The sequence below is a fragment of the Nuphar pumila genome, chromosome 14 (assembly GCF_984573655.1).
Source record: "Nuphar pumila chromosome 14, dmNupPumi1.hap1.1, whole genome shotgun sequence".
Classification (NCBI taxonomy): Eukaryota; Viridiplantae; Streptophyta; class Magnoliopsida; order Nymphaeales; family Nymphaeaceae; genus Nuphar; species Nuphar pumila.
In genome coordinates this window covers 10,516,039-10,542,046 of record NC_143262.1, presented here as the reverse complement: position 1 = coordinate 10,542,046, position 26,008 = coordinate 10,516,039, and the positions used below count along the sequence as shown (strand labels likewise).

The 26,008-nt window shown below is 37.9% G+C and overlaps 2 protein-coding genes and 1 non-coding gene across 3 annotated transcripts; all 3 read right to left on the bottom strand.

The window, feature by feature from the left end:
* Nucleotides 1-8,658: 8,658 nt before the first annotated feature.
* Nucleotides 8,659-10,427, bottom strand: LOC149816334 (protein WHAT'S THIS FACTOR 1, chloroplastic-like). Its single transcript, XM_089987736.1, has one exon. The coding sequence runs from the start codon at nt 10,228-10,230 to the stop codon at nt 9,022-9,024; it is 1,209 nt and encodes a 402-aa protein (XP_089843862.1). The 5' UTR covers nt 10,231-10,427; the 3' UTR covers nt 8,659-9,021.
* Nucleotides 10,428-10,677: 250 nt separating this feature from the next.
* TRNAY-GUA (transfer RNA tyrosine (anticodon GUA)) lies at nt 10,678-10,763 on the bottom strand. The gene is given in 2 exon segments: nt 10,678-10,713; nt 10,727-10,763. It is a non-coding gene; the product is annotated as a tRNA-Tyr (tRNA).
* A 1,286-nt stretch (nt 10,764-12,049) lies between these two features.
* Nucleotides 12,050-15,034, bottom strand: LOC149816332 (uncharacterized). Its single transcript, XM_089987677.1, has 4 exons — nt 14,590-15,034; nt 13,212-14,508; nt 12,961-13,107; nt 12,050-12,883 (listed from the first exon to the last, which is right to left on the bottom strand). The coding sequence occupies exons 1-4, from the start codon at nt 14,638-14,640 to the stop codon at nt 12,360-12,362; spliced, it is 2,019 nt and encodes a 672-aa protein (XP_089843803.1). The 5' UTR covers nt 14,641-15,034; the 3' UTR covers nt 12,050-12,359.
* Nucleotides 15,035-26,008: the final 10,974 nt, after the last annotated feature.

Sequence of the window (26,008 nt, the reverse complement as noted above, 5' to 3'; positions counted from 1 at the left end):
ATGGCATGCAGTTGAAAATAATAATAATAATGAGCAGTTTTCGTACTAGGGTGGATCAGGTGTAATCATATTGCACACTTTCAGTGTGCCGCTGTACCTGCTGCCTTTCATCTTCCGTTGGGTCTGACAGCTGACAGGCTGATTAAGATCCTAATTTTTCAATGTAAAAATGATAAAAAATATTATTTGGTCTGATTCATGTAGTCCTTACAGGATCCAGATATGGTTTCTCATGTGGAAGGTCCGAGTATACCTGGGTTCAGACCCGGTACCATCATCTCCAATCTGGTTTGAGTCTAGTTCTACCTGGGTCCCAACCAAACCCCGTTGACACCCCTGCATCCTTAGTTCATTTTTTGTTGCTAAAAATGGCATTATTCTTAAATTTCTATATAACCCAAATGATGTCTTTCCAGTTCCTCACCAGTCGGAACTCTTCCCTGACAAAAATTTATGACTTTTAATATTAAAAATTTATCCTTTAATATTAAAAAATTATGACCCTTTAAGATAGGAAGGGATAGGATTTGGAAGTATTCCTAAAATACGTTGATCCTTTAATATTAAAAATTTAAACTAGTCCTAAATTTCTTTAAAATGGCAGCATGAAATGATGAGCCTGACCTTTGGATTCCATTTTGATCACGTTAATTATCAGTGACAAATATCAAGGTATCCTAAAAAATACCATATGGGAAAAAATGCAATATTTTGTTAGATAGTAAAAAAATTAGTCAAATCACCATATATTGAGTATATATCATGAAAAATAATATACCATGACAATATCTTAATCTACCCAATTTTATATGTAATCTCTGAAAATATTTGAATTTAGCTATCCAACTTTTTTAATTTTGCGAATTACTTTTATAACTCAATATATTTGTTCTTCTGAGATTTCTTTGCTATAAATGTCAAAAAAAAAATCTCGAAAAGCCACATAAAGTTTTGCAGAAATTGAAGCACTGCTTAGTCAAACAAAATGACCGAAATACTATAATTTTTTATTTTTAGAAACAAAAACATTTGTTGTTTATCAATAAAAGAACTACAGGCACTTCACACATCAGATGCTACGTTGTATTTTTTTTCCAATACATATAGGAAAAAAATACATAAAAACACTGGATATGTGCTACCCAGAAGTGGTGGTGGAGTCAGAGCCAAACCTAGAGAGAGAGAGAGAGAGAGATTTTCCAAGAATGACAAGAAAAGCCAAAGTTTTTAAGACGTGATAAAAGATGCATCTTTTTTAGCGTAGACCACGGTGGGAGCCGGTTTTAGTAGCCAGCTAGCTCCTTACTCGTAAATGATGCCCCATGTTGGACACCCTCATTAAACAAACTAGAAATAGCCGTTGGATTAGGGAAGATCCAACGGCCAATGTTTCAATACCCAACCTCTATCTATCTATCTATCTATTATCTCTCTCTCTCTCTCTCTCTATATATATATATATATATATATATATATATATGTGTGTGTGAGAGAGAGAGAGAGATAAGTCTGATGAGAATGTGCATACGGTATCAATGACTTGAAACAAGTAATGTGGTATTGCTTTTTTTTCAAGTGAGTTATAGATATGATCTAGATGATCTGTTTTGTGGGGATCAACTTTATAATCACCAGAATCATGTATGTAGGTAAAAGTTTTTTTTTGTTATTTAAAACTTAACGCATAGTTAATGCAACATTTTTTTTGTTTAGAAAGCATGATCCAAGGCTTAATCTCTAACAAATTGACTATGTTGAACACATCTAGAGGGGTCGGACATCTAGAGGGGTCGGATACAACTTGAACTTATGAGTTTCAACTTATTGATAATGTATTCATGTTAGCACCAAAGACATATATACATATACCTATATAGAGAAATTGGTAGTTGCTCACACGTTAGGTGCTAAATGAGTTTTTCAGATTCTTGGGTGTTTTTTACCTGGTTCCGGCAGCCCTATAAATGTGTTGAGCATTTAATAAGAATTCACACCTGGATCATGTGTTTTTATGAAAAAATGATGTTTGAAGCCACAAAAATTTACAAAGATTTTGAACAGTTGATTTTTTAACCTTATAAAAACCCACCCAATCAAACACTTTAAGAGCTGGTCCTATAAAATCAAGTACATAAGTCACATATGTACGATCAGAATTTATAAATAAAACGAAGAAAGGCTGAAAAAAACATTTAGCACTCTCATTTAGCACCAACCTGTGAGCACCTACCAATATTCCACAAAAATTACAACCACCTGTTTTGAATCAACTAACGTAAAGAAGTGGTTAAATCCCTGTTGATTGAAAACATGCATAATAAAGAAAAGTAGTAAAAGAAATGGAGGAGAACTTGCAACTTGTCATTTGCTCATAATATTAGGAGGAAATGCCAGCTAAAAAACCGCTACTAAAGAAAGTTAAGAGAGATGCTCAATAGTATTGGTCATACATAACCTATTGGCCATGTTTTACCGAGAGTCTCACTCATTGAAGAGAAAGGTGAGTCCACTCTCTTTTCAACCGGTGAAACCGCTTAAAGGAAGGCCTTATTCAAAATAAAATGTGCTTCATTTTGGATAAGCTCATATCATGAAACAGTTACAGTTTGGGTTATCGGCTATTTAGAAGGGAGTAAGTTCTATCATAACTTATCTCTTATTTAAGTAAGTGAGGGCTTACTCACAAAACATAAAAAAAAAAAAAAAATTAATGAGTAAGCACAAACCCCTCCTGATGCAGGCCGTAAACAGTTTTCTCGCACATTCTTCTTTAGCAATCCTTTAGTGGTATCAGATCGAGAGGTAGGTGGTGTGCACAAGACCATTGCTAGATCGGTGTTTGACGCTCAGAGACATGAATCATAATGCTCGAAAACAGGTCAGTGCACTTGTTTAAGCATATCAGGCAGGTCACCAGATTTCGACGACCCCTATTCCTCTTTGCAAATAATAAGAAAAACAAACCTTGACTCGGGTCTGCTAGTGATAGTAAAAAAAAAGAGGAGGATCTTCATTTTTCTTTCTGGAAGGTCGCCTGTTGCAGGTGACCTCAACAAACAAAAAAATGTCTTTGTTTCTTTCTAAAAGGTCGCATGTTACAGGCGACCTCAACAAAAAAAAGGAGCAGGGCCTGCATAAGATACCATAGGCATAAGATCCCATAGGATGATAAACAAAAAAATTAGAAAGTTTTTTTATTTGGCTCAACATTTTTTTTCTCTCTCAAAGGGTCACTAGTAACAGGCAACCCCTCTTCACCAAGAAATCTCTTGCAGAAGGTCGCTTGCATTGGGCGACCTTGAAAAAAAACAAAAAAAGGGTTACCTTTTTTATCACTGTCGTTGATTTATTAATACATCTTTTTCTTTTTCTTTTCTCTCAGATGACTCATCCCGCAAAGTGATCAAACCCAAAAAGGGGTTTTATCGCAAAAAGGGGGAACCTAAAAAAAAATCTAAGAAAAGTTTTTTTTTTCAATCTCTGTCGCTGCCGAGCAAGGTCGCTTCGGCGACCTTTGGGCAGCACCGTCATCTAGCAAGAGCGACCTCTGAAGTCTGTGAGATTTTTTTCTTCTTTTCATTCGATCTAAAAAATAAAAAGGGAGATCGCCGACATCCGGCTTCCAACAATTCTAAGAAAAAAAAAGGGCGGGATTACCGTTTGTTTTTCCTTTATCACCATTTTTTATTTTTTCAGCAACCAAACCGGATAATCGCAGATTGCATTTTCTGACGACCTCCCGATAGCTCCAGCATTCTTGAGCTACATCTCATCGGCTTTCCTTCTTTTTTCAACGAATGAACAGACAAAGATCAGCATTTTTTCTCGTCAGCTAAAACAAAAAAAAAAACAACTGAAACTTCATCGAAAAGCTTCTGAATTTTCTGAGAAAGCCCCGTTTTATACATTTGTATAGGTAAAAATATGTTATTGCCCCAATCTTTTCTAGAAATGTCGATCATATCTCTATTAGCCAAAATTACCTATTACCCCTAGTCTTTTTAGGTATTTCCAATCAAGTCCCACATAGCTGAATTACATAATTGCCTTGTTTTTAATTTAATTGTCTCCTTTATCTTTTTGTATTAAATTACTACATTGTCCTTGAACTTTGTTGTATTTGACATCTGTATCCCTAAATTACAGCAATGATCGTCACTTTTTTGGTAATTCCAGAAAGTGACCTAAACCAGGGAAATATTATCCGAAACAAGGTTAGTTTTTTTAATTTTTGCAAAAAAACTCTCTTTTTTTATATTTTTTTTTTTTGGATAATATTTTTTATTATAGTCTAAATTTACAGAAAAGTGCTTAGAAATTACAAATTTGCTTAGTACTTGTAAGAAATAACTAGATAATTTTCTAAAATTATAAAAAAGTGCTTAGAAAGTGCATATTTGCTTAGTACTTGCATAAAATAAGTAGATAGTTATTTGAAATTACAGAAAAGTGCTTAGAAAGTGCATATTTTCTCATTTTCTCTAAAAATCAAGCAATTGATTGTCGTATATTTTTTCTTGGCACTTACATGAAATAATAAGGTAGTTCTTCATGAAATTGCTAATTGTGAAAGCTATATTTCATGAGTTTATGGCTAATGTTATTTTATTTGTTTACTTGTTGAATGTTTAATTTATTCATATCATGCTTTGCCATCTTAAAATAACCAATTACCGAAAAATGACAAGTAGGGTTTGTGCCATTGAACTTGTCAAAACTGATAAACTTAATGACAACAATTTTTATATTTGGAATAGAAGGATCCCTCTTGTTTTAATTTTAGAGAGCTTTGAGAATGCCCTCACTAGTGAAATGAGGGACCCTAGTATTGGAGCTACTAATGAGGCCAAAGCGACTTTTATAAAATATAAAAAGGATAAATATATATATATATATATATATATATATATGATGACCTTATTAGGGTATTTGAAGATTACCTTAGAGCTAAGACAATGTTTAATGCAATTTCTAATAAATATGACATTATTTATGAAACACACATATAGTTACTACTAGAACAATATAATTCATGTGAGATGTAAAAAAATGATAATATTGTTGATCATGTAAACAAAATGTTTGTTATGAAAAAAGACTTGACGATAGTTGAAAATGTGATCTTGGACTGAATGCAGATATCCATCGTTCTAAGGTTAAATTTTTTTAATTCAATTTAAGAGCAATTTATTCCTATTCAACTAAAAATTGAAAAACAACATATGCAATAAGATAAAAAAAGTAAATTACACTTCACAAAAAATGCTCCTAATCACGAAAGAGAACTTGCAACTTGTCAGTTAAATGGAGGCAATGCCAGCTAAAAAAACCACTGCTATAGAAAGTTAGGATAAGTGCTCCATAGTGCCCGAGCCTATGCCTATGTAGTTGAAGAGATAAATAATCAGAAAAGTTCAAGAGATAGAGGACGAAATCATTAGTTGGATGGATTTAGATTGGACCCACTCACCTCGTTATGGATTTTGTGTTCAGATTTAGTTGAAGAAAACTTGCCTTGTTCACCAAGTTCATTGATGTAAAACCTCGCAGCCCGCCCGATCAGGTGCCATCACATCACATGGTACACATTGAGTCTTATGTGATGACACCTCATCCTGACTCATTGGTTGTCTTCATAGCAAAATATGTGTACCTATGAGTTTGGAACTCATGATGTCCTATCAACTTGGTGAAGTTTACCAGTCGCACCTAGTGGAGTCCTCATGGACGTGCCAAAATTTGTTAAAACAAGGCAAGATTTTTTTTTAGAGGGAAGGAGTCTGGGACTCAGGACAAAGACAAATTGAAAAATCAGGTAAGTTTGGTGAGGGAGGGTTAAAAGTTTGGGGGCACTTTACTCTTTCCAGTGTGTCCAAAAAGCACCTAAATATGTCAATACTTACAAGATGATTTAAACAAAGCAAGCCTCCCAGGCTTCCCCTTTTTTTTTCAGATGACCAAGCAGATTTGAAGTATAACCCTACAATCTTGAAATGATTGAACAATACATTTCGTATTGGGAAAGGTTATAAGAAGATTTCTGCTTATTATCATCATCTTCCCTTTCCCCACAAATATGCTCGCACTGTCAATATCCACTTGCAATTGTTAAGACACATTATTACATTCGCTTGGCCGGAATCATGTTATCAATCTTCAATCCCTTGGACATGTTGACTACTAAATCACCATTTTAATTTCAATCACTTGGCAGGAATCATGTTTAATACCAGGGATTGCTGAATTTTTCCAACAAATTTCTGGATCATGGATTACCTAGCATTCTCATATGGCTAGAATCTTTTTTGGAAAAATATAAAAATTGGATCACCAGTATAAAATATCTAAATTTCTTCTGCAGAGAACTTCTTTACCTATCTGTGCACCTCAACCCTCTTGGAACAAAATTTACTCACTAAGAGAGTGCTTTTGGCCAACAAAACTCACTTAGAAGAGGGCCGGAGAAGGTCAAATCTAGGTTTTGTTCTTAAGTAGAATCTTATTCAAGTCCAACCTTGTTCGATCTGCAAGTTGAGTTGCAAAGACTCTAGAGCTATGTTACAAAAACTAACAGTAGAGGCAGAAAAGATTCTTATTTTATAAATTTATTTAATCATTTAAAAGGCAGGTTAGCTTTTTCTTTCTTGATCTTTCCTCCCTTGGTGGAGAGAAAGCAAAGGTATAGGACCAAGACCGTGCTCCTATATTGCTCAGAGCAACCTCCCCTCTGTAGGTGATAACTCAGATGTCGAGGGGCACAAACCAAACTTCTTGCTTTCCTAATTCTTGATCAATGACTTGCTGAAACTTCCCTATGATGCATGCATCAGAACTGAAGTCAGGTCTATGAAAAGAGGTCTTCCATACGGCAGCGTTTTTTGTCAAACACAATATCCTCAACAACGGATACTGTATTCTGGACTAATGATGCATATCTATGAGAATTTTTTAGCAAATTTAAGATGATCATGAGGTGCTTTTTTTTATTGGCAAGCTGGGGTTGCAGATCCCTACCAGTTACAAAGATAATGATCAATCATGAGATGGTTAAACACTAGAAAAGCAATTAGGTGGTTGACATTCCAAATTTTTATTGTGAATGTAAAACCATACAAAATACTCTCTTTTTGTTTTGAATATTTCACCATTGTACATTAATATTCCAAATTAAAGGTTACATTGCAGTAGAAATCCAAAGCAGCAGTCTATATATTAAAAAGCTTGAGGACTTCATACAGCTTATTTATGATGCTGGAAACATGTGTAACGCAGCAGCCAAGATTTCCAAAACTCTAGCATTTGACTATAGACACAATCTTTTCATGTCTTTCTGCTCATATGCAAAAAGTAACGAAGAGCTTCCGTTATTTCAGTCTCACAAAACTTACAGAATAAGCTGCAAGTCAAGCATGACTTGCTTCGCTGCAAATATTCAAACAAAATTTCCAATCTTCTTCATCTTGAAAAAGCAATAATAATGTTGTCAAGACAATCCTGAAAACCACTCACATAGACAGTTCAACAAAGCTGACAACATCATCTAGGTCCAACACTAGTTATAGAATTCCCAGTAACTATATAGGTCATTACCATCAATATCACCGCAGCTTCTCCCAGTCTACTGGAATTCATGCATTCTATAACATGCTTACTAATAAATGAATTCAAAGAAAGGTTTGATTATGTACTGTCTTGATTCTTTTAAGCAGAAAATAAAAAATAGTATTGACAACAACACAGAGGTTACATAAGGAATCTGAAGGAAAGTAACAACAACAAAAATTCTAGAGAATCAGCTCACGACAGGAGAGATGCTAAATCTACAGTTTCGTGGATAGACTGACAGATGTAAATAGCACACTAAGATTGCCAGGTAGGAGTGTGGTTGAGGATGCAAAACATAAACTCAAGTGCATACATAGGAAGTTCAAGATACAAGGTGAAGTTTTTAGAAAACTGATCCACTGCATGGTGGCAATGGCAAGACAATGTACCTATCGAGGTGAAATGGCCAACACTACATGTACTAATAAACAACAAGAATCAACACAAAACTGCAAAATGTCAGCAGCTTAACAACACGGTTCCCATCAAAGAACAAACAAGATGCTCAGCGCAAGGACCAGATTCAAGATTTACATGAGCTGTGATATACGAGAGAATTAAAAGAACACCGCATGTAGGACAACCCAAAAGGTCCATTTACTAGTTGAAAGACTTGTATCACCAACCAGGGATGGACAAAGATAATAGCTACTGATAAGGAACAAAAATAACCCCAAACTTTCTTTTAAGATAGGAAACAAAAGCATAATGTACGAATAATTAATAAAGAATACCTACGATAAATTCTTTTAAGATAGGAAACAACTACCATACAGTTTTCACAATGCAGATGTTTATATTTCAAATAGAAGCAATTTTTCTAGCCCATGGGAAGAGTTATCAGCTAAACTCATTGGTTTGTTGGCTTGTGCAATTTAGGCAGGGCAGTCAATTAATCATTTATGAGCGTGGAGTTCAACATATTAGGTTTTTTTCCAAGTGATCACCTCTTCGACACACATGGAAGTTCATAAAACAAATTGAGCGGCCTTCTATCAACCAAATTCAATTTGTCTCACGAACAGAGGTTCTTAAAGTCGAGAATCAATAAAATTTAGTAACAAAACTTCATGTCTGATATCTTGATAAATAGAAAACATATACACACAAAAATAACTACAAACAAGCACTAACAAAGTTTTCCCCTGCAATGAACTTTATTGTTCACAACAATGTGTTTAATCGTTGAGCTAATAAATTTCAGTCATACCAGCTTGTCAGCAAACATCCCCCACGATCATTTTCTCACGACTAATTAGTGTATATATAGATGGGAGACAACCGAAAGAAGAGCTCATCCCCATCATGAAAAAGAATCAGAAATCTCATTCCGGAAATAAAAGCACCACCACTCTGGCAGCAAGTATGTTTCACCAACTGCAGAAAATCAAACCCATGTCTTCAATCAGCATACACTCAATCTTCGCGTTCTTCGTCATCGGTGGTAAAGCCCGGCGGGCATTGCCGCGTCGACCCATAACGATACAATTTCTCATTGAATATAACCTGAGGATCCTTCTCGATCAACTCCCCATCCTTGTAAGCATCCTTCAAGAACACTGTCCAATTCATCTCCGTTCCAGCCAGATAGAACGTCCTGGGCTGCTTCAAGAGCATCTGATATGTGTGCTTAGTAAGACTGAATTCCTCCTTGAACTCCACAATGTGGTGTATGGACGCCCTCTTCTCCAAGGTCAGGCTGAGGAACTCATGGAGGACACTCACCCTGTACTTCTCCGCCTCCGGCGACCACAAATTCAAGCCCGAAGCATCCGAAAACGGCGAAACAAGCGGGAGCGTATTGAGCATGTTCAGTTTCCTGGTGCCCTCCTTGCCGAGATTGAGGTAACCAGCATGACTAACAGGAAAAGTGAACGCCTTTCTCACTCTATCCTCATCCACGACGAAATCGGACTCGAGGGCGCTAACAGCTAGGGCAGGATCCCAACGGACGAGCTCGAGAACCCGCTTGCCGTCCTCGTGGACAACCCTGAAATGCTCGGGGTACCGGAGAACGCGGTCCCGGAAGTCGTCCGGGATGCCGAAGAGGAGGCGGCAATGGTTGATCTTGCTCATGGCGATCCGCTTCCTCGCCGACATCATGAGGAGCTTACGGACTGTATCGACCCTAGCCCTCTCCATCGAATCCATGATCTCCCCCTCCTCGCGGAGTAGATCCTCCATCAGCGGCGTGAATCCGAACCAGATCTTGCCGTCGGAGTGCCGGTAGAGGCGGAAGATGGCCGGGTGGCGCTCGATCGAGCGGGCGACTTTCCGGCCGCGGGGGAAGCCCAATTCTCGGTGGAGCTTTCCGGCGTCGTCGAGCCCAAGGACCTGCTCCGGCTGCTTGGCGAGGAAGTCCTTGGTCTTGGTGAGGAAGCGGAAGAAGGCGTCGCGCTCGACGATGGACTCGAATGAGTGGATCCGGCGGGAGTCGGGCTGGACGAGCTTCGTTCTCGCGCTCTCCTTGTTCTTGGCCTTCTTCTTCCTCCTCCTCCTCCTCTGCGAAAACGAGCCGTCGGCGATGGAGTTGCAGACGCGCTGGAGGCTGTACTCCCTAAAGGAGGAGGAGAGGCCGCTGGTTAGGGCTCTGCGATAGAGGGAGAGGGGGGTCCATGGCGGCATCGGAGGAGGAGAGGGGCTAGGGTTTAGGGTTTCGATGCCCCTATCTAGGGTTTAAGGAGGGTTTTGGGTTTCCCGGTGAAGTTTTCAGGGGAACTGGTTTCGGGATTTTTCCTTTTTCTTTTCTAAAAGAAAATTTTTCGAGGAAATTACTTCTTGAACTCATATCGGGTTTCAAAAGTAAGCCGCTGGAAAACTTTCTTGCCACGTGTAAAGCCGAATCGAACTCTTTAATATCTTCAAATAGGCTTAAAGCCTTAAGGAGTTAAGGTAAGCCCTGTTGTAAGGCTTGATCTTTGGGTGCTTACCAGAATGCATAGTGCTGCTTATGCTTAATGAAAATGCCAACATTTTATGGGAGATTGAAAAAAGAAATAAAGAGAAGAGATAGAAGAGGAAAAAGTTTTTGAGAATATTACAGAGAGAGAAAATTTTGGCAAAATGTAAAAATCCGACCTGCCGGATTCGAACCAGCGACCTAAGGATGACAGCTATCCAACTACAGTCCTCCGCTCTACCAACTGAGCTAAGGTCGGTTATTGATAAACGTCCTACGATTAATATAATAGTAGTAAACAACATGGTGATGATTCCCTACGCGTCCTTGACCCACCAGCATCTCGACCTACTGTCACATGCATAGACGTGTTCATGTGTTAAGGTCAAACCGCTCTGCCGGTCCATCCTTAGACGTCCGTCACCCTGACCAGGCTGACCTGCCAAAAACCTGACCCGACTCTCATCAGGTTTGGGTTTGGCACAGGTCTTATCGGGCTTGAGTCAAGTTGGATCCTTTTCAATCCAATAAATATTGGTTCGGATGGGCCTAACCCCATTGACATGTTCTTTTTTTTTCTGAAAGGCAAGTTGGGGTTAGGCAGACCTTTGTCAGTTATACAACTATACCATTGGGTTTTGAACCTGCAACGTCCCAACACAAGGTGACATGAACTAACTGCTCCTACCAGACAAACAGAGCCCCCGATGGTCCCATTGGCATGTTCCTTCACTTATGCTAGAACTCAGCCAGTTTACTTATTGAAATGGATTAGACTTGGGGGTGTGTTTTCAGACCTGGTTCAGGTCAAATCGGATACTCAATTTACTCGTCGAGTACCCGGCTCAATGCCCACAACTAAGTTCGTTTTGTTTCTTTAGGTTGGCCCAATGCATGGACTGTTGGACCAGTTTTCTCAACACAAAACTGAACTCGGTCAGTTTGGTACACAGAGACCTGCTCAGACGCCTAAGTTCTTCGGCCATGCAGCGAGCTCACGATGGTCCGGCTTGAGGCAAAGTTTTGGGCCTGAGCCTGATTTGATCCAGACCTAAGCTACCTTGTTTGTTTGTTTTTGTTGGATCTAGATCTTGCACAACATACTGAGGCACTCATGCTTTTACTTGGACCATTGATTGAGAGGCACATAAACAAAAAGATGTACAACTTGATTCAACCATGATCCAACCAGTGGGTGAAGAACGTGGTGCCTGTGGCTAGGGGGTCGGGTTGCCCATGGGCCAGCCCGCAAAGGGCTGGGCTTGCAACGAAGACTCGAGCTTTTTATCCCAGCTTAGCCCAAACCAGGTTTAGACCTGGTCCAGCCCAATTATGTCCATCTTGGCATTTTTCGAGATGATTGCAGTGTCCATCTCAAGAAAAGTTTAGATGGACGGTCAACAGTAACAGAGCTGCACGCTAATCATGCAACCCTGCTGCATAAAAAATGATCTCTTTGAGCAAATTGTTATTTCCTACAAATAAGAACATCAAATCCATGACTTGGTTCTTCGATTCTATAGATAATCATCTCGATTTGGATAATAAAAAAATTCTTTATTAATTTATTCATTCCGGCAAAGAAACAAAAAAATGAAACCTCATGAGGATTTCAAATAACTTGGAAATGGCTGCAAGCATGTGAATTCTATAAACATTGCTACCCATAAAAAAAAGAAGCATGCTAACCAACAATGGCTACACGCATCTGAATTCTATCTCCATTTCTATCGATAAAAAAAAAATTTTTTGCATGCTAACCAACAATAGCTACAAGCATGTGAATTCTATTTAGATTGATATCCATAACCAAAAAAAAAAAAATCATGCTACCACCTAAAACTACCGGCACAGCCTATCTTCTCATGGACGTGCTTTCATACCCACCCCCGCATCTATCACGACTGCTAGGCCTAGACTGGTGACCACCACGGCTGCCTCTGCTGCTGCCAGACCGTTGAGTGGTTGCCCCTGTCTTAAAGGATGGTGATCCTTGGTTCGATCGCCGCGTTACCCTTCGCCGAGAGGTCCATCCACTGTTCCCCAATGCGGCCTTGGCGACGCTGTTGATGGCTGCCTCCCTCGTTCTCACTGGTTTAATTGGTTGCTTGTTCAGATAAGTCAGCTGGGGTAGAAGGCCTGATACTGCCTTCCTTAGCTTATCTTCACCTACATTGGTCTGAACTGGGTTGCCAAGTAGATTCAGTGCAACAAGTGTGTTATAATTAGCCACTAGCTGCCCAAGTGTCTTGGCTGTGGTGATCTTGTTGAAACACAGATCCAACACAGTCAATTTCAGCAGACGATGAAGGCCTTCAACGTCGCTAATCTTGTTACCAGCAAGGTATAGTTCCTTAATACGAGTACAATTAGACAAACCTGTGAAAACAGAAAACTTTAGTACTTATCATAGACTCAGAAGGAAGGTATTACAGCAATAACATTTGAATCCTTACCACGGCCTATTCGTGATATGCGGTTGTAGCTGAGATCTAAAACTCGCAATCGAGTTAATTCGCAAAGGCCTTCAATCGTGATGATCTTGTTCCTCGATAAGTTTAGTGTATGAAGGCTCTTGGGTAGTGATCCTGGAGTGATATGCACTGCAAAAGAGTGAAGCAAATTGGGTTAGAGACACACAAATAACAAAGTCTTGTTCTCGATTGATTACTATAGAAAGTTTTTGAATACGCTGTGGAATGCTTACCAATGAAGTTGCTTGAGAGGTTTATGGTTTTGAGGCTGCAAAATGCTGAAAAGGTAGGGATAACTTTTAAGCCCATGCCCGAGACATGGGCTACTGTTGATAAGGGATTCGTGGTCTGAATAATACTGTTGGCCTGCAAAATCTCATTAGGCAAAGAAGAGCGCCTTGATGTATGATTGCAAATTTCTGGTGATCCTGAGGCCTCAGGAGAAAGGATGAACACTTCCGATTCTTCAGATTCATGATGCTGTATTGTAGTCTCCAAGCCATCGACAGGGTGAACAAGGTCGGTACCGATACTGTTAACCCAGTCATCTATCCAATTGTGAGAGGATGGTTGTGTGGAGAAAGCCATCCAGTGATTGCAAGGCATGCTTCCAGAAGCTCTGTTAGAGAACTTATCCAATTTTGGTTTTTCTGCATTCATGGTTTCCTTGTCATTCATTATCGCCCGGCAGGCGTCGAGGGTGTCCGATGAATAGCCTTCTTTCTGAATGGAGTCCTTGTAATTGATGGCTAATGGTTGCACTTTCCAATTCTCAGGCATTGGTCTGTGAAGGTTTCTATGACTCCATAAGAAGAGCTTCCACCATATCCTTCTGCTCCTCGATGGAAGAAGCTGAATAGAAGACAGCCGCTTTAGCATCACTCTGTCTGCACTGTTGGGGGTCAGGACAGATACTGGGCTCCCCTGATTACCCTGAATTCTTCCAGTATATCTGCCAGAAATTTCATGGAGATTTTCATACGACTGCGATTTTGACTGCGAAAAAAGAACTGAGATCATCTTATGGAGGATCCTCGTCTCCAAGTTCGAACACGAGCGCTCAAGTCTGGGCGAAGAGAGCTCGAATCTGAGGAATTTTGTTCTCATATAAATCCCTGGATCGCTAACATGTCCGCTCTCGGCTGCTTCATCCCCAAAGAATTTCTCAACCGAATCATCGGCAGGAGCAGAGTCGAGAACAGAGAGATCGCTCTGTGAATTGTTCCTTGGATCCTCTGGTTGGAGATCGATACCAGAGGATCCTCCACAAGCCAATGAACTCTCATGTTCATAGCCGCCTTTGTAAGCTATCTCTCCAATGGATCGACCATCTTGCCTTTTCGTCGAACTACATTTCATATCTTCCGACATTTTCACCTCAGAAGCAGAGCTCCCCTCTACACTAAATGGTTGAGAGGCATGGAAGAATGTCCCATTTGAGCTATCTGTAGAAGAATTATCAACCCTTTGAAGCTTAACTCGAAGGGTTTCATGTGGATTGACTGCAGTCACAGGCTTAGAATCTCCAATCTGCAAAAACCATGACACAATTCTAACTCCCCAATAACAGAAACATAACCAACAAAAGAATGCAAAACAAACATCTATTACCTTCGATTTCTTCTTCTGTAAAAGCACAGAGAAACATGTAAACTTGGCCATATTTACAAACAAAGAATCAAATTACTAACAGATCAAGAGAATTCAATACTATTTGCGAGAACCCGAATCAACAAACGCGAAGAAAAAAACACTAATAATCTACAAAAACACAGTTTCCTCTCTGGTTTCTACATTGACGATGGCTGAAACTCTTCTAAGAAAAAAAAAACAGTAGCAAGCTAAGGATGAACGTTAGCCATAATCAATAGGCCATCCTCTTTGCGCTCGGCAGAGTCTCCAAATGCATGAAGGATTTGAATTCGGGAAATGAGGGATGAGGAGAACAGGTAGGTCATCCTCCCCCCACACCTTCCACAAGGCGCGAGAAATGCGGCTATCTTAGCTGCCAGAGTGAAAGGCACAACCCCCAGGTTTCTTCAAGAGCCGTGGAGAAACAGCGCAGATATCCCAACCTACACAAACACAAAAACAAACACGGAATCAGAGAAACGGTTTACTTCAATCAACTGCAACCCGCAAGAACAACCACAAACACACCAAACTTCTCTCTCCATTTTCTTAACCACCAACCAAATTCACAAACATGCGTTTTCACCAAGCACCAAAAAACCAAACAGTAAGAACATAAAAAATGCACACAAAAAAAACACACACACAAAGAATCATGGGGAAAAACTCTGTCAGCATTATAAGCTTTCAATTAATAGGAGAGAAAACTTCACCTCGTGTATCCGAGAGAGAGAGAGAGAGAGAGATTACCAGAGATGCTATGGTTGCTGCTCGCTCTCAGCAGCATGCATAGACGGTGGGGATGGCGTTTTGTTGGGTGAGGGGGAAGTTTTTATTTAACCACATGGGAGCCTGGAGCAGCTTATTTATACATAGCGTCTCCCTCACAAAGAGAGGACAACAGTCCACACAAACCAACGTTCACCGACCATAGTTCCCTCACACTGATATCAGAAAGGTTGACACGCTTCCTTCTTTTGCTTATCTTTGTCTAATTGGAATAATTCAAAAATTGATCGTACTGTACGATAAAAATAACATATTTTTAAAAACTTTAAATATTTTCAAATCTCTCTACTGTATGTTTCAGTGCAAATTTTATCTATACGTTAATTTTCTCTGTTTTTAACGAAGACTGTGTTTTTAACGAAGACTTATGCCTGGCAAATATCTAAGTTATTGTACATTAAAAATTTATCAAATTTGTATGAAATAAGTACGAACAAACTTTTTCTAATCTGAACCCCACAACATAGTAACTATTTGAGTTATTTTGCATAAAAAATTCTTAAATTTGCATAAAAATCTATAAAATTTTCTAATTTGAACCAACCAACATCGCAAATACTTAAATTATTTCATATAAAAAATAAAATAATATCGCATAAAAATTTATAATTTTTTTTAACTCGAATCGACAAACATCACAAATACTTAAGTTACCTCACATAAAAATTTAACATCACACAAAAATCTGTAAAAAAAAAAATTAACTATAACGGACAATCATCACAAATACTTGAGTTACCTCGCATAAAAAAATACAATAACAATTCATAAAAAAATTACAAATTTTTTTAACTCTAACTGACAAACATCGTAAATAATTGAATTACTACACATAAAAAATATAATAATATTGTATACAAAAATCTTTATTTTTTTTAACTTGAACCGTCAAACCTTGCAAATATTTGAGTTACTTTGCATAAAAAATATAATAATATCGCATAAAATATGTGCAAGTGAACTTTCTTTTAAACTAGAACATCCAAACATCGTAAATACAGGAGTTACTTCGCATAAAAAATTTCTAAATTTGCATAAAAATTTTATGGTTTTTTTTTTAACTCGAGCCAAGAAACTGTACAAATACCTAAGTTACTTCGTATAAAAAATAAAATAATATTGCATAAAAATCTATGAATATCTTTTAAAATTTAAAACGAGCACCTTTTTTATGCATTTGAGATGCTGGTACTGGGTTTGGATTAGGGTTAATTTTTCTTAAGGTTATTTTCGACCAGGTACCAGCATTTTAAAAATTTTGTTTCTTTTTAAGAATAAAATCTAGGGTTCTTCGTGGTCCCAAACCTATGGTTTCAAAAATTCCCCCCGCACAATTTTTTATTTTTTCTTATCTCTGACTACTTTTTTAGTGATTCCGACGAGGCTATGGCATTCTTCTCATCGACTTCTCTTATTAGATAGAAACGTGAGTTCTTTGCATTCTCCAACTTGTGGACCCCAAAAGATACTTTATCACATCAAAATTAATATTTTCACTTCTTTGAAGTTGTTTGTCCATTATTAGATGATTTTTTATTTTTCTGTGTATGTATAATGGGGATTGGGTTGACCATAAACAAGGTGTTAATATGGGTAGTTGGTTTTGTAGAGTGGTTGTTGTATGTATTATATTCTCAATAGATGTTGTATATTTCATATGGTTGGTGTAGGTAGTTAAGATGACTTCAGTACATACTAAAGTACATTATCATGTTGTTGATGGTCGTAGTTGAAGATCTTTAGTAGTCCCTAAAAATATTAGCTTTAATGAATTAGTGGTTATGTTGTCTCGAAAAACAGGACTAAGTGAAGAGTTAATCAGCCTTCGGTATACATATTCATTGTTAAGTGATGAATCAGGCTAAGTAGATATTTTTTACGATGATGATACATAAGAGATAGTATTTAGTGATGATGTTTACTTAGTGATTCGCATAATACAACAAAAAGCAATTGAAAAGGATGTAGAACAATCTAACGAGGTCAGTATGTTGCCAAACATCAAAGTGTCCTAAGCAGTGAATGATATTAATGAATCAAATGTGCAAATGTCCCAAATAATAAATGATAGTAATATTGTATAAGTGGAGAACATGCAGTTGCCCAAACCAATTAAGAATATAGATATTAGAACTGTAGACAATGAATTTCACGAAAAATTAAAAGTTTACATCAACAAAAAATCACTAGAGAGGATATAGAACCATTTGGGCACCCCAGCTCTAGTGATCTACATCACAGCAATGATGCACAAATGACCTCTCAAAAGCCTAAATATTGGTAAGTTGTGTGAATTTTGTGAGCATTTGTTGGGCTTTAGAAATATTTTAGGTTTATATTCTAATGTTTGTGGTTTATTAGGTTATCGATGAATGAGTTCTCTTTTATGAAAGAGCAATCGACAATCTTTGATGTGGAGGTATCTTAGTTGTATGAACAACTATATAAGAAAAGACTTGATGATTGTGAATAATTTCAGTGGCTATCAACAGAGTTCAATGATCGAGAGGTTGCTATCGGCAAAAGGTCTAATGATGTTGATCATTGCCATGAATTTCTGAAAGATCCTGCAATCAAGAACAACTATAAAACAAAATTCAAGAAGAGCTGCAACAACAAAGTAACTGTCGTATGAACACAAAAGGACCTGCAGACTAAGATTGATTGCACCTGAAAGATCCATGGCACAAAGGTGTGGGGAGCAACATTTTTTCAAGTGAATAAATATCAAAGCGAGCATACATATGGTGGATCATTAGGCAACCTAGTAGCAGAAAATGTGTCTTACAAGTGGGTTTCACATGTTATTCACAGACAGTTGCATGATAACCCGAAGATGACTCTAAGAGAAATCATGAATGGCATAAGTCGCAAGGAAGGTGTAAAGTTTAGTTACAAACAAGCATAGCATGGACAAAAAGTAGGTAGAGTGGAGATATATGGTTCATTCAAAGACTCCTTCAGGTTGCTTTCTGCCTATTGCCATAATTTAAAGATGATTAACCAATCATCGAGAGCGGTCATTGAGATCGATATGCAAAATCAATTTATGTACATGTTTTTATCTTTTCATCCATGCATCGATGTGTTTATTAAAGGATGTCCTCCGGTTCTTCTACTAGATGACACATTCTTAAAAGAAAAATACATGAGTATATTGTTGTTGGCTTATATTATTGATCTTTGTGATCAGATATTCATGTTGCATTTGTAGTTGTGGATAGAGAGTTGAAGGATTCATGAGTGTGGTTTTTGTCATACATAAAGCGAAAATTGGATCGCTATGATGTTAAGAACCCCATAACTAAACAACGGTTGACAGTCATCTTAGGTGCGCACATAGGGCTATAGTATATTGTTTCTCTCGTATGGCCTAATTGTCATGTTGGATATTGCATAAAGCACTTGACGAACAACTTTAAAACTACTTTTGGTCTATCACTTATACCACTTTGGTGGAGTTCAGCCAAAGCAGCTATAACAGCGCAGTGCACATACTTTCTTAATAAGATCAATGAGCAACGTGAAGATGCATATGCATATGTTATAAAAGATGTTGCAAAGAAACATTTGGCTAATAGTGAGTTATCAATTAAGAGGTATGGATGCTTAACCTCTAATGTAGCAAAGAGCTTCAATGCATGGATTCTTACAATATGTGACAAGCCCCTGATTCCTTTTATAAAAAAGCTTTGTCTCATGTTGATAACGCTTTATAAGCAAAGAAAGAATGATGGGTTGAGCATGTCAAGAATTGTTGTGGTGCCCAACGTAAAAGAAGTTAACTTCATCATCACAAGCAACTAGCATGGAGGACAAGTAGATATCTTGGCAGCCCTTGCACCAGTCTGCAAGTTCCAATTGGAATACGGTGAGGTAACTTTTGACTTATCCTTGATTGTCATCGATACAGTTTTGCTAACTGCACTAGGGTGGTCAGTTTGTTACTGAACATAACTAAATTGCAGAACCACTCGGTTGGCCATTTAGCGCTCCACTTCATTCATACCGTGCAACCAAATATTTTTCCTCACCATAGCCTTTGCTTGCATAACGACATTCTGGTTCTCCTCCTCACCCACATCTTCATAACGACACCACTTTATCTATGTAATAAAGTTCCATTCATGGTTAGTCCTATATTGCATTACTTAAAAACACGTATGACATGTTAACAAAAAAATATACTTATAACTGCCCTGGTAAGCTTTTACAATTTCTTGAAGTACTGGTCACAACCCATATGATGATAAGACTTCCTTCTATGAGGTACATCTTCATTGATATTTTGTCTCCACATTGTAAGACATGAAAATTCATGGACAACCCGACCTCTCAGAACCTTCCAATAGATATGTCCTCTCATAACCAAACTTACAAGATTCATATAAGGATTAACACATAACAACATAGTACATTACATTTAAAAAATATAAAATGCAACTAAATAACTAATATTTTAGCTTAAATCAACAATTTAAGTAGAATGAATGAGTAATTACCTCCAACAAGACCAACATGTCAGTCAAATTTACTTTTTTGAGCTTTACACTAGTCAAAGAAGCATAAAGGTGTGCAAGCGCAGTTGCCTCCATGCATATTCATCAACGTGATCCAAGATTGCCACCAGATTAACATAGAAACTATGAATCTACTTTTCATTGTAGTCAATGAATAGGTATATGCCGAAAAAGTAGAGCAAAAATGCTCTCAGATCCTTCTCTCAATTACTATTGGTCTTTCTTTCAACATACGGTAGTTTGTCCTTCATCCTTCTTGTCGTTGTGGGGTCATGGTAATTCTTCAACCACGCTAACTTCAGTTTTTCTCCTTCGAAGGCACCATCTGTCATGCTCAAAACCATAGTAGCCATCTGCTTGTGGTTTTTCCACCACTGACCACTCACTGGCACCCCTTGATACTTCAATTCGGTGATTGGTGTCACGTCCTCCAACGTATTGGTCATCCCCATATCTCCAAATCAAAAGATGTTAGTTTTTGAATCCCAAAACTTTACCATGGCTTTTAAGAGGAGGTGATTGACCATTCATGGTAAGATCTCGAAGAAACTTTGAAAATGCATACCATCAAGTGTTTACTTTGTGTCCTCCAAGAAAGCTTGGAACCAATAGAAAGTGATGCATGAGGTTGTCATCGACTTGAGGCTCTTGTCCAGGAGCATCAGACCTTTTTCTACTCTTCGAAAAAATCCTTGAAGAAAGCACTAACACATTTTAGGCCTGTAATGTGTTAGTGTTTTTTTGTTAACTTTCTTTTTTTTTCTTTCATTGCAGATCATCTACACAATTCAAACAAACTCGCTCTAAAAATTGGGAAAGTATCTATTTTAACGCACTATGAAAATCGAATTGTGTATGATAAGAGTCACATGCATGACAACACAAGCTTAACTTATCCTAACCTTGTCGATGTAAGTTCGAAAGTGGCAGCAGCACCTCATAAGGGCATCACTCTCAGTATTTGACTACCGTCCTTCACTCAAATACATGGTAGCCTCCCCTTTATTCTCCTCACAAACTTGCATATAGGTGATATCCAACTAAAAAGAAAGACCGACAAGCATTCCAGTCGTTTCAATTTCTTATCTTATACTAACAATGAAAACCTCTTTTATTGGTCAAGGGAGGCTCCATAAAAGCTTCACAAATTACAAAATATTTTGTAAATGAAATTACAAAGTCTCAAGAGGCTCAACTTTAATTTTGGTTAGGGCATTGAAGAGGGGTGCTTGACCGATCGACCTTATCACTTTGTGCACATCCACCTAGGGCATTGAAAATTCTTGTGAAAGTACTTAATGTATATCTTTTTGATGAACTTTAAAACTTTTAAACTCGAGCATCCAAACATTGCAAATACATAAGTTACTTAGCATAAAAAATTCATAATTCGCATAAAAATTTTGTGAAATTTCTTTTAAACTCAAACCAACAAACTGCACAAATACCTAAGTTACTTTGCATAAAAAATATAATAACATCGTATAAAAAAAACTGTACATTTTTTTTAAACTCAAATTTCAAAACCTCACAAATACTTGAGTTACTTTGTATTAAAATTTTTATAAAAGTACATAAAAAACATGCACAGTTTTTTTCAAACTGCGCAAATACATACTTCACATAAAAAATGTAATAACTTCGCATAAAAAAATTGTATTTTTTTTTTAAACTTGAACCTCAAAACATTGCATATTAAAGAAATTTGCACCGAAAATGATAGGGGTGAAGGCTAAAAAGGTCATAAAAATAATAGTATTTGTGATTTTGGACAGCAAACGAATTTGAAAATTTTTAAGGCTTTTGATCATGAAACATATTATTTTGGTCGTATAATACCATCATTTTTCTAGAATAATACCCTTTGTCATGATGTCAATATCTCAAGTAGTGCCTAAAAAAACTTGATGAGTTGCTTGTGGCTTAATTAGCTTAAACTCAACTTTCGAAAGTTAAAACTAGCAAAATATCGACAGCCAAAAAATTGCAAGAAATTGAATTTTTTTGAAAATATTTATATTTTTTTGGCAAATCTTGACAATAAAAAACAAATATAAAATATAAAAAATGAAATTTTACAAGAAAATCTAAACAAAAAATATTCAAAAGTATAACCCACATGGGTTTTTCATGATAAATAGCCTATAAAAACTCACGAGAACGAGTAATTTCTCAAGATATTTTAGCAAGATTTTTATAAATCTCACGAGATTTGTCACTATGCTTTCAAGGAGCTCGTTCAAACTTGTAAAATAAATTTTGGTGATCCTGAACGCTAAGAATAGGTTCAACTCAATTCAGCTTAGATAAACTCGTTAAGCAGTAACAAATATATAGTTTTAGATCTAGCATTAAAAATGATGTCTCGTTTAGAAAAAATAGTTTGAGCTTCACTCAATTGAACAATTCAGTTTTTTTTTTTTACCACCGAGGTGGTAAGCAGGGGTCCTGTGCCAGGCTGAAGGCCCAGGTTCGAATCCCTCTGTCACATGGGGCATAAGAGTTATCTGGTAGGAGTCGGCAACCCCAGCTTGCCAAAAAAAAAATCAATTTTCTTTCGATAATGAGGAACCCCACAAAGCCAGAAATACCCCGAGTGAAGCCCCTCCACTTTCGAAAGTTACCCTTGCATCAGTCAAACTCGAGCTTGATCGTTTACAAAACATTGAGCTCGGGCCGATTATGAGCTCAAGCTCAGCTTGGTCAACACAAGAACGAGCCTATCTTGAATACCCTCCGGTCTATGGCCCCAGCGGCCTCCATTCCACGAAAAGGCCATGACTCGATTGTATGTATAATCAACTTAACAAATAGTGTTTTTAAGGGTGTCAATTGGTAGGGTATGACTCATACTCGACCCATACCAAACCCTATAGGGTTAGGGTTTGGTGATAAATTAAGAAGGCCCCATTAGAATACGGGTCAGACTTGAAGGGTTCAATTATTACGTGGAGCCACGTAGGGTTTGTGACACCAGTTCTAATTAAGATTCATAATTTTTTAATATAAATATGATAAAAAAGTATTATTTTATCATGTAATCCTTACTGATAGGATTCAGGGAAGCGGGAAACTCTTAGCTTCTTTAAAAAGAGAGAAAGCTTTGCAAAACTCATTTTTCAGAATATAGAAATCTAGATTCTCTTTAGTGGAAAGCCCGATTCCTCTTTGTTTTTCAAATTGATTCTTTTTCACTTTCTTGAAAAAGAAGTGACGTGCACTAGCTGCTCTTACCAGACACATGGTTTCATTTTTAGGAGCTATTTGGATTAGGGATGGCAAAATCTGACCCGACCTGCCAACCCGCTTCTTAGCCGGGTTAGGGTTTGGCTTAAACAGGTTCGTGTCGTAAACGGGTCGACCCGCCTAACCTGTTTATTAAACGGATCGTGTTCATGTTAAGGGTATGCCAACCCGCCAACCCGTTTAATAAACGGGTTAGGCGGGCGGGTCAACCCGTTTATACAAACCCATCAACCCGCAACCCGTTTATATATATATATATATATAAACTTATCTAACCCTAACTCCTAACTTTACACTTTAGTCACCCACCTAACTCCTTCTTACCCAACCACAGTCGAGAGCCCGAGACCTCTCCTCTCCAGTGGTGGTGTGCACCTGTGCGGTTATCGTGTCTATGTTATCGGGTCGACCCATTTAATAAACGGGTCACCGTGTTGTGTAATCGTGTCGTGTGAACCCGACCCGTTTATTAAATGAGTTAATTGTGTTGTGTTGGGTTACCCGTTTAATAAACGGGTCATGTTCGTGTTGAGGTATTCTGACCCTCCGACCCGACCCCATTGCCACCCCTAATTTGGATGCACCCATTTATCTAAATCTAAAAGGTAAGCTGGTGGCCAGAATTTAGGCTTTGCTCAGAGTCTCTTAATATGGTCCAATTGAATATATTGGTCAGAGGAGAAGGTGAAGACCTAGCTAGAAGACACATTATCCTACATTGACTAGATAACTAGGTTGACCATTTGGAACCCAGCCGTCCTACCCTGAGTCAAATTAAAGCAGCTATCGTGCTTGAAAAGAACCTTTGCTTTTGAAGTGTCTCATGGTTTTAGAAATCCAATGACCCCTCATGCTTATCCCTTATTGTGACAAATTTAGGTGCGAGATGGTTCAACGTTCACTACCATTGAAGAAATAAAAATGGCAAACTGTATTAATTAATTAATAACATTAATGATATAATTAAAAATCTCAATGATTTTTTAATGACCCTAAACCCTCACCAAGAGAGGGAAAATCTCCACGACCACCCTGCCTTATGTGGCCCACCTATGAAAGCTACGGACAGACCCGTGCACCAGAGAGGCTTGATCCGGTGTCTTCAACTCAACACCTTCACAACTACTCCCCTAGCCACATGGGCGACCCCAACATCCACAAAAAATACGGAAATCGTACTTTTTGATAATCAACCAAACAGGTTCGCTAGTTGCTCAATTAAGCTCTTTTATACACAAGTGGACAAGTTAAACGGGTGAAAAGGTTTAAAAAAGATAGGGTAAATTTCATTTGGGGCTAACCTAATTTAAAAAATGGACCACATTTTTTTCTGAATTTCTTAATATGAGATATAGGTTTCTTGAAAATTACCAAATAGAGACCTGAGGTTAACCTCAACAACATTATGGGAAATTAGGGCTGGACAATTGGCGGAACCAGCCAGCCTGACCCAATTAGTGAATGGGCCTGGTCAAGCTTGTCCTGTTGACCAACCAGGTTGACCAATCGGATCAGGTCTGGCCTAGGTCTAATACAAACATGGCCCGCCTCTTAGGCCTAAGAGTCGGGGGGGTGTCAACGGGTCAGGTTTGGTTTGGACCCAGGTGGAAGCAGATCACTTGAACCCGATTTTCGGGTATAGTATCGGGTTCGGACCCAGTCTAATCTGGTCTACTGTAAGAGAAACCATACCCAAACCCGATAAGAACTACATGAACCAAACCTGAACCATACCGAGTAAAAATAATATTTTTTATCATTTTTACATTGAAAAATTGCAGGTCTTAATCAAAACTTGGGCTAGGCTCGAGTCTAGTGTCAAATTTCACAAACAATACCTGAATCCATGCATTAATTGGACCTTCAGGTCCAAACCCGAGTCTTCTTATTTATCACCATACCCGAACCATATAATGTTTGGTTCGGGTAAACCAAACCCATTGACACCCTTACCTGTGAGCCTAATTTGGATCGGGTCAGACGAGGTTGAAAGTCATCTTATATTTACAACATTTCTCATTTGTTTTCTTGAATTCATAGGTTCTTTTAACAAAAAATTAGAAAATGCAAAAAAACAATTTAGGATCCAAGATGGATTCACTTTTTGAATCACATACTTGACCCAATATATATATATATATATATATATATATATATATATATATATATAGAGAGAGAGAGAGAGAGAGAGAGAGTAATGGGTTTGTGTGAAATGATAGGTGTTAAATGAGTTTTTCAGGATTTTTTTTAATTTTATTTTTAAATTTTGACCGTACATCTATAAACTTGATTTTATAGGGATCAGCTCTTGAAGTGTGTGATGCCACATGGATGGGTTTTTATAAGGTTCAAAAAATCAACCGTCTAAATCTTTGTAAAATTTTTAAGCTCCAAACGTCATTTTCTTCATCAAAAACACGATTAAGGTATGGATTCCTCGTAAATAGACCATGCGAAAAACCCATTTAGCACATACCCATCTCTCTCTCTCTCTCTCTCTCTCTCTCTCTCTCTCTCTCTCTCTCTCTCTCTCTTTGGTAGGCAAGGGGGACCTCAAGGGTTTTACCAATTGAAGGCCTGCTAACTTTTAGATGGTGATGGAGAGGATCTTCCCTTCACGAGATTCAAATACGAGATCTCTTGATCGATCCCAAATGTGACTTGCCTGGAGAATTCTGTTCATCGAGCCAGCTCTGCTTGACATTGTGAGTTCATTCCACAACAAATTATTCTTACATGGACTAGGTGCGATGCGACCACTTGGTGCAACTCAAATCTATTCAAAAGTGCGGGTCGACTAGGTCCAACCTTAACCTGCTATCTTCCAAAGAACTGCCAACTTT

What these genes read in the sequence shown, in the direction of transcription:
- LOC149816334 (XM_089987736.1), bottom strand. Translation starts at nt 10,230, where the DNA reads ATGCCGCCATGGACCCCCCTCTCCCTCTATCGCAGAGCCCTAACCAGC.
- LOC149816332 (XM_089987677.1), bottom strand. Translation starts at nt 14,640, where the DNA reads ATGGCCAAGTTTACATGTTTCTCTGTGCTTTTACAGAAGAAGAAATCG. An exon ending in TACAGAAGAAGAAATCGAAG is followed by an intron (nt 14,509 to 14,589) that starts GTAATAGATGTT and finishes TGGTTTTTGCAG; the next exon opens with ATTGGAGATTCTAAGCCTGT. An exon ending in CCTCTCAAGCAACTTCATTG is followed by an intron (nt 13,108 to 13,211) that starts GTAAGCATTCCA and finishes ACTCTTTTGCAG; the next exon opens with TGCATATCACTCCAGGATCA.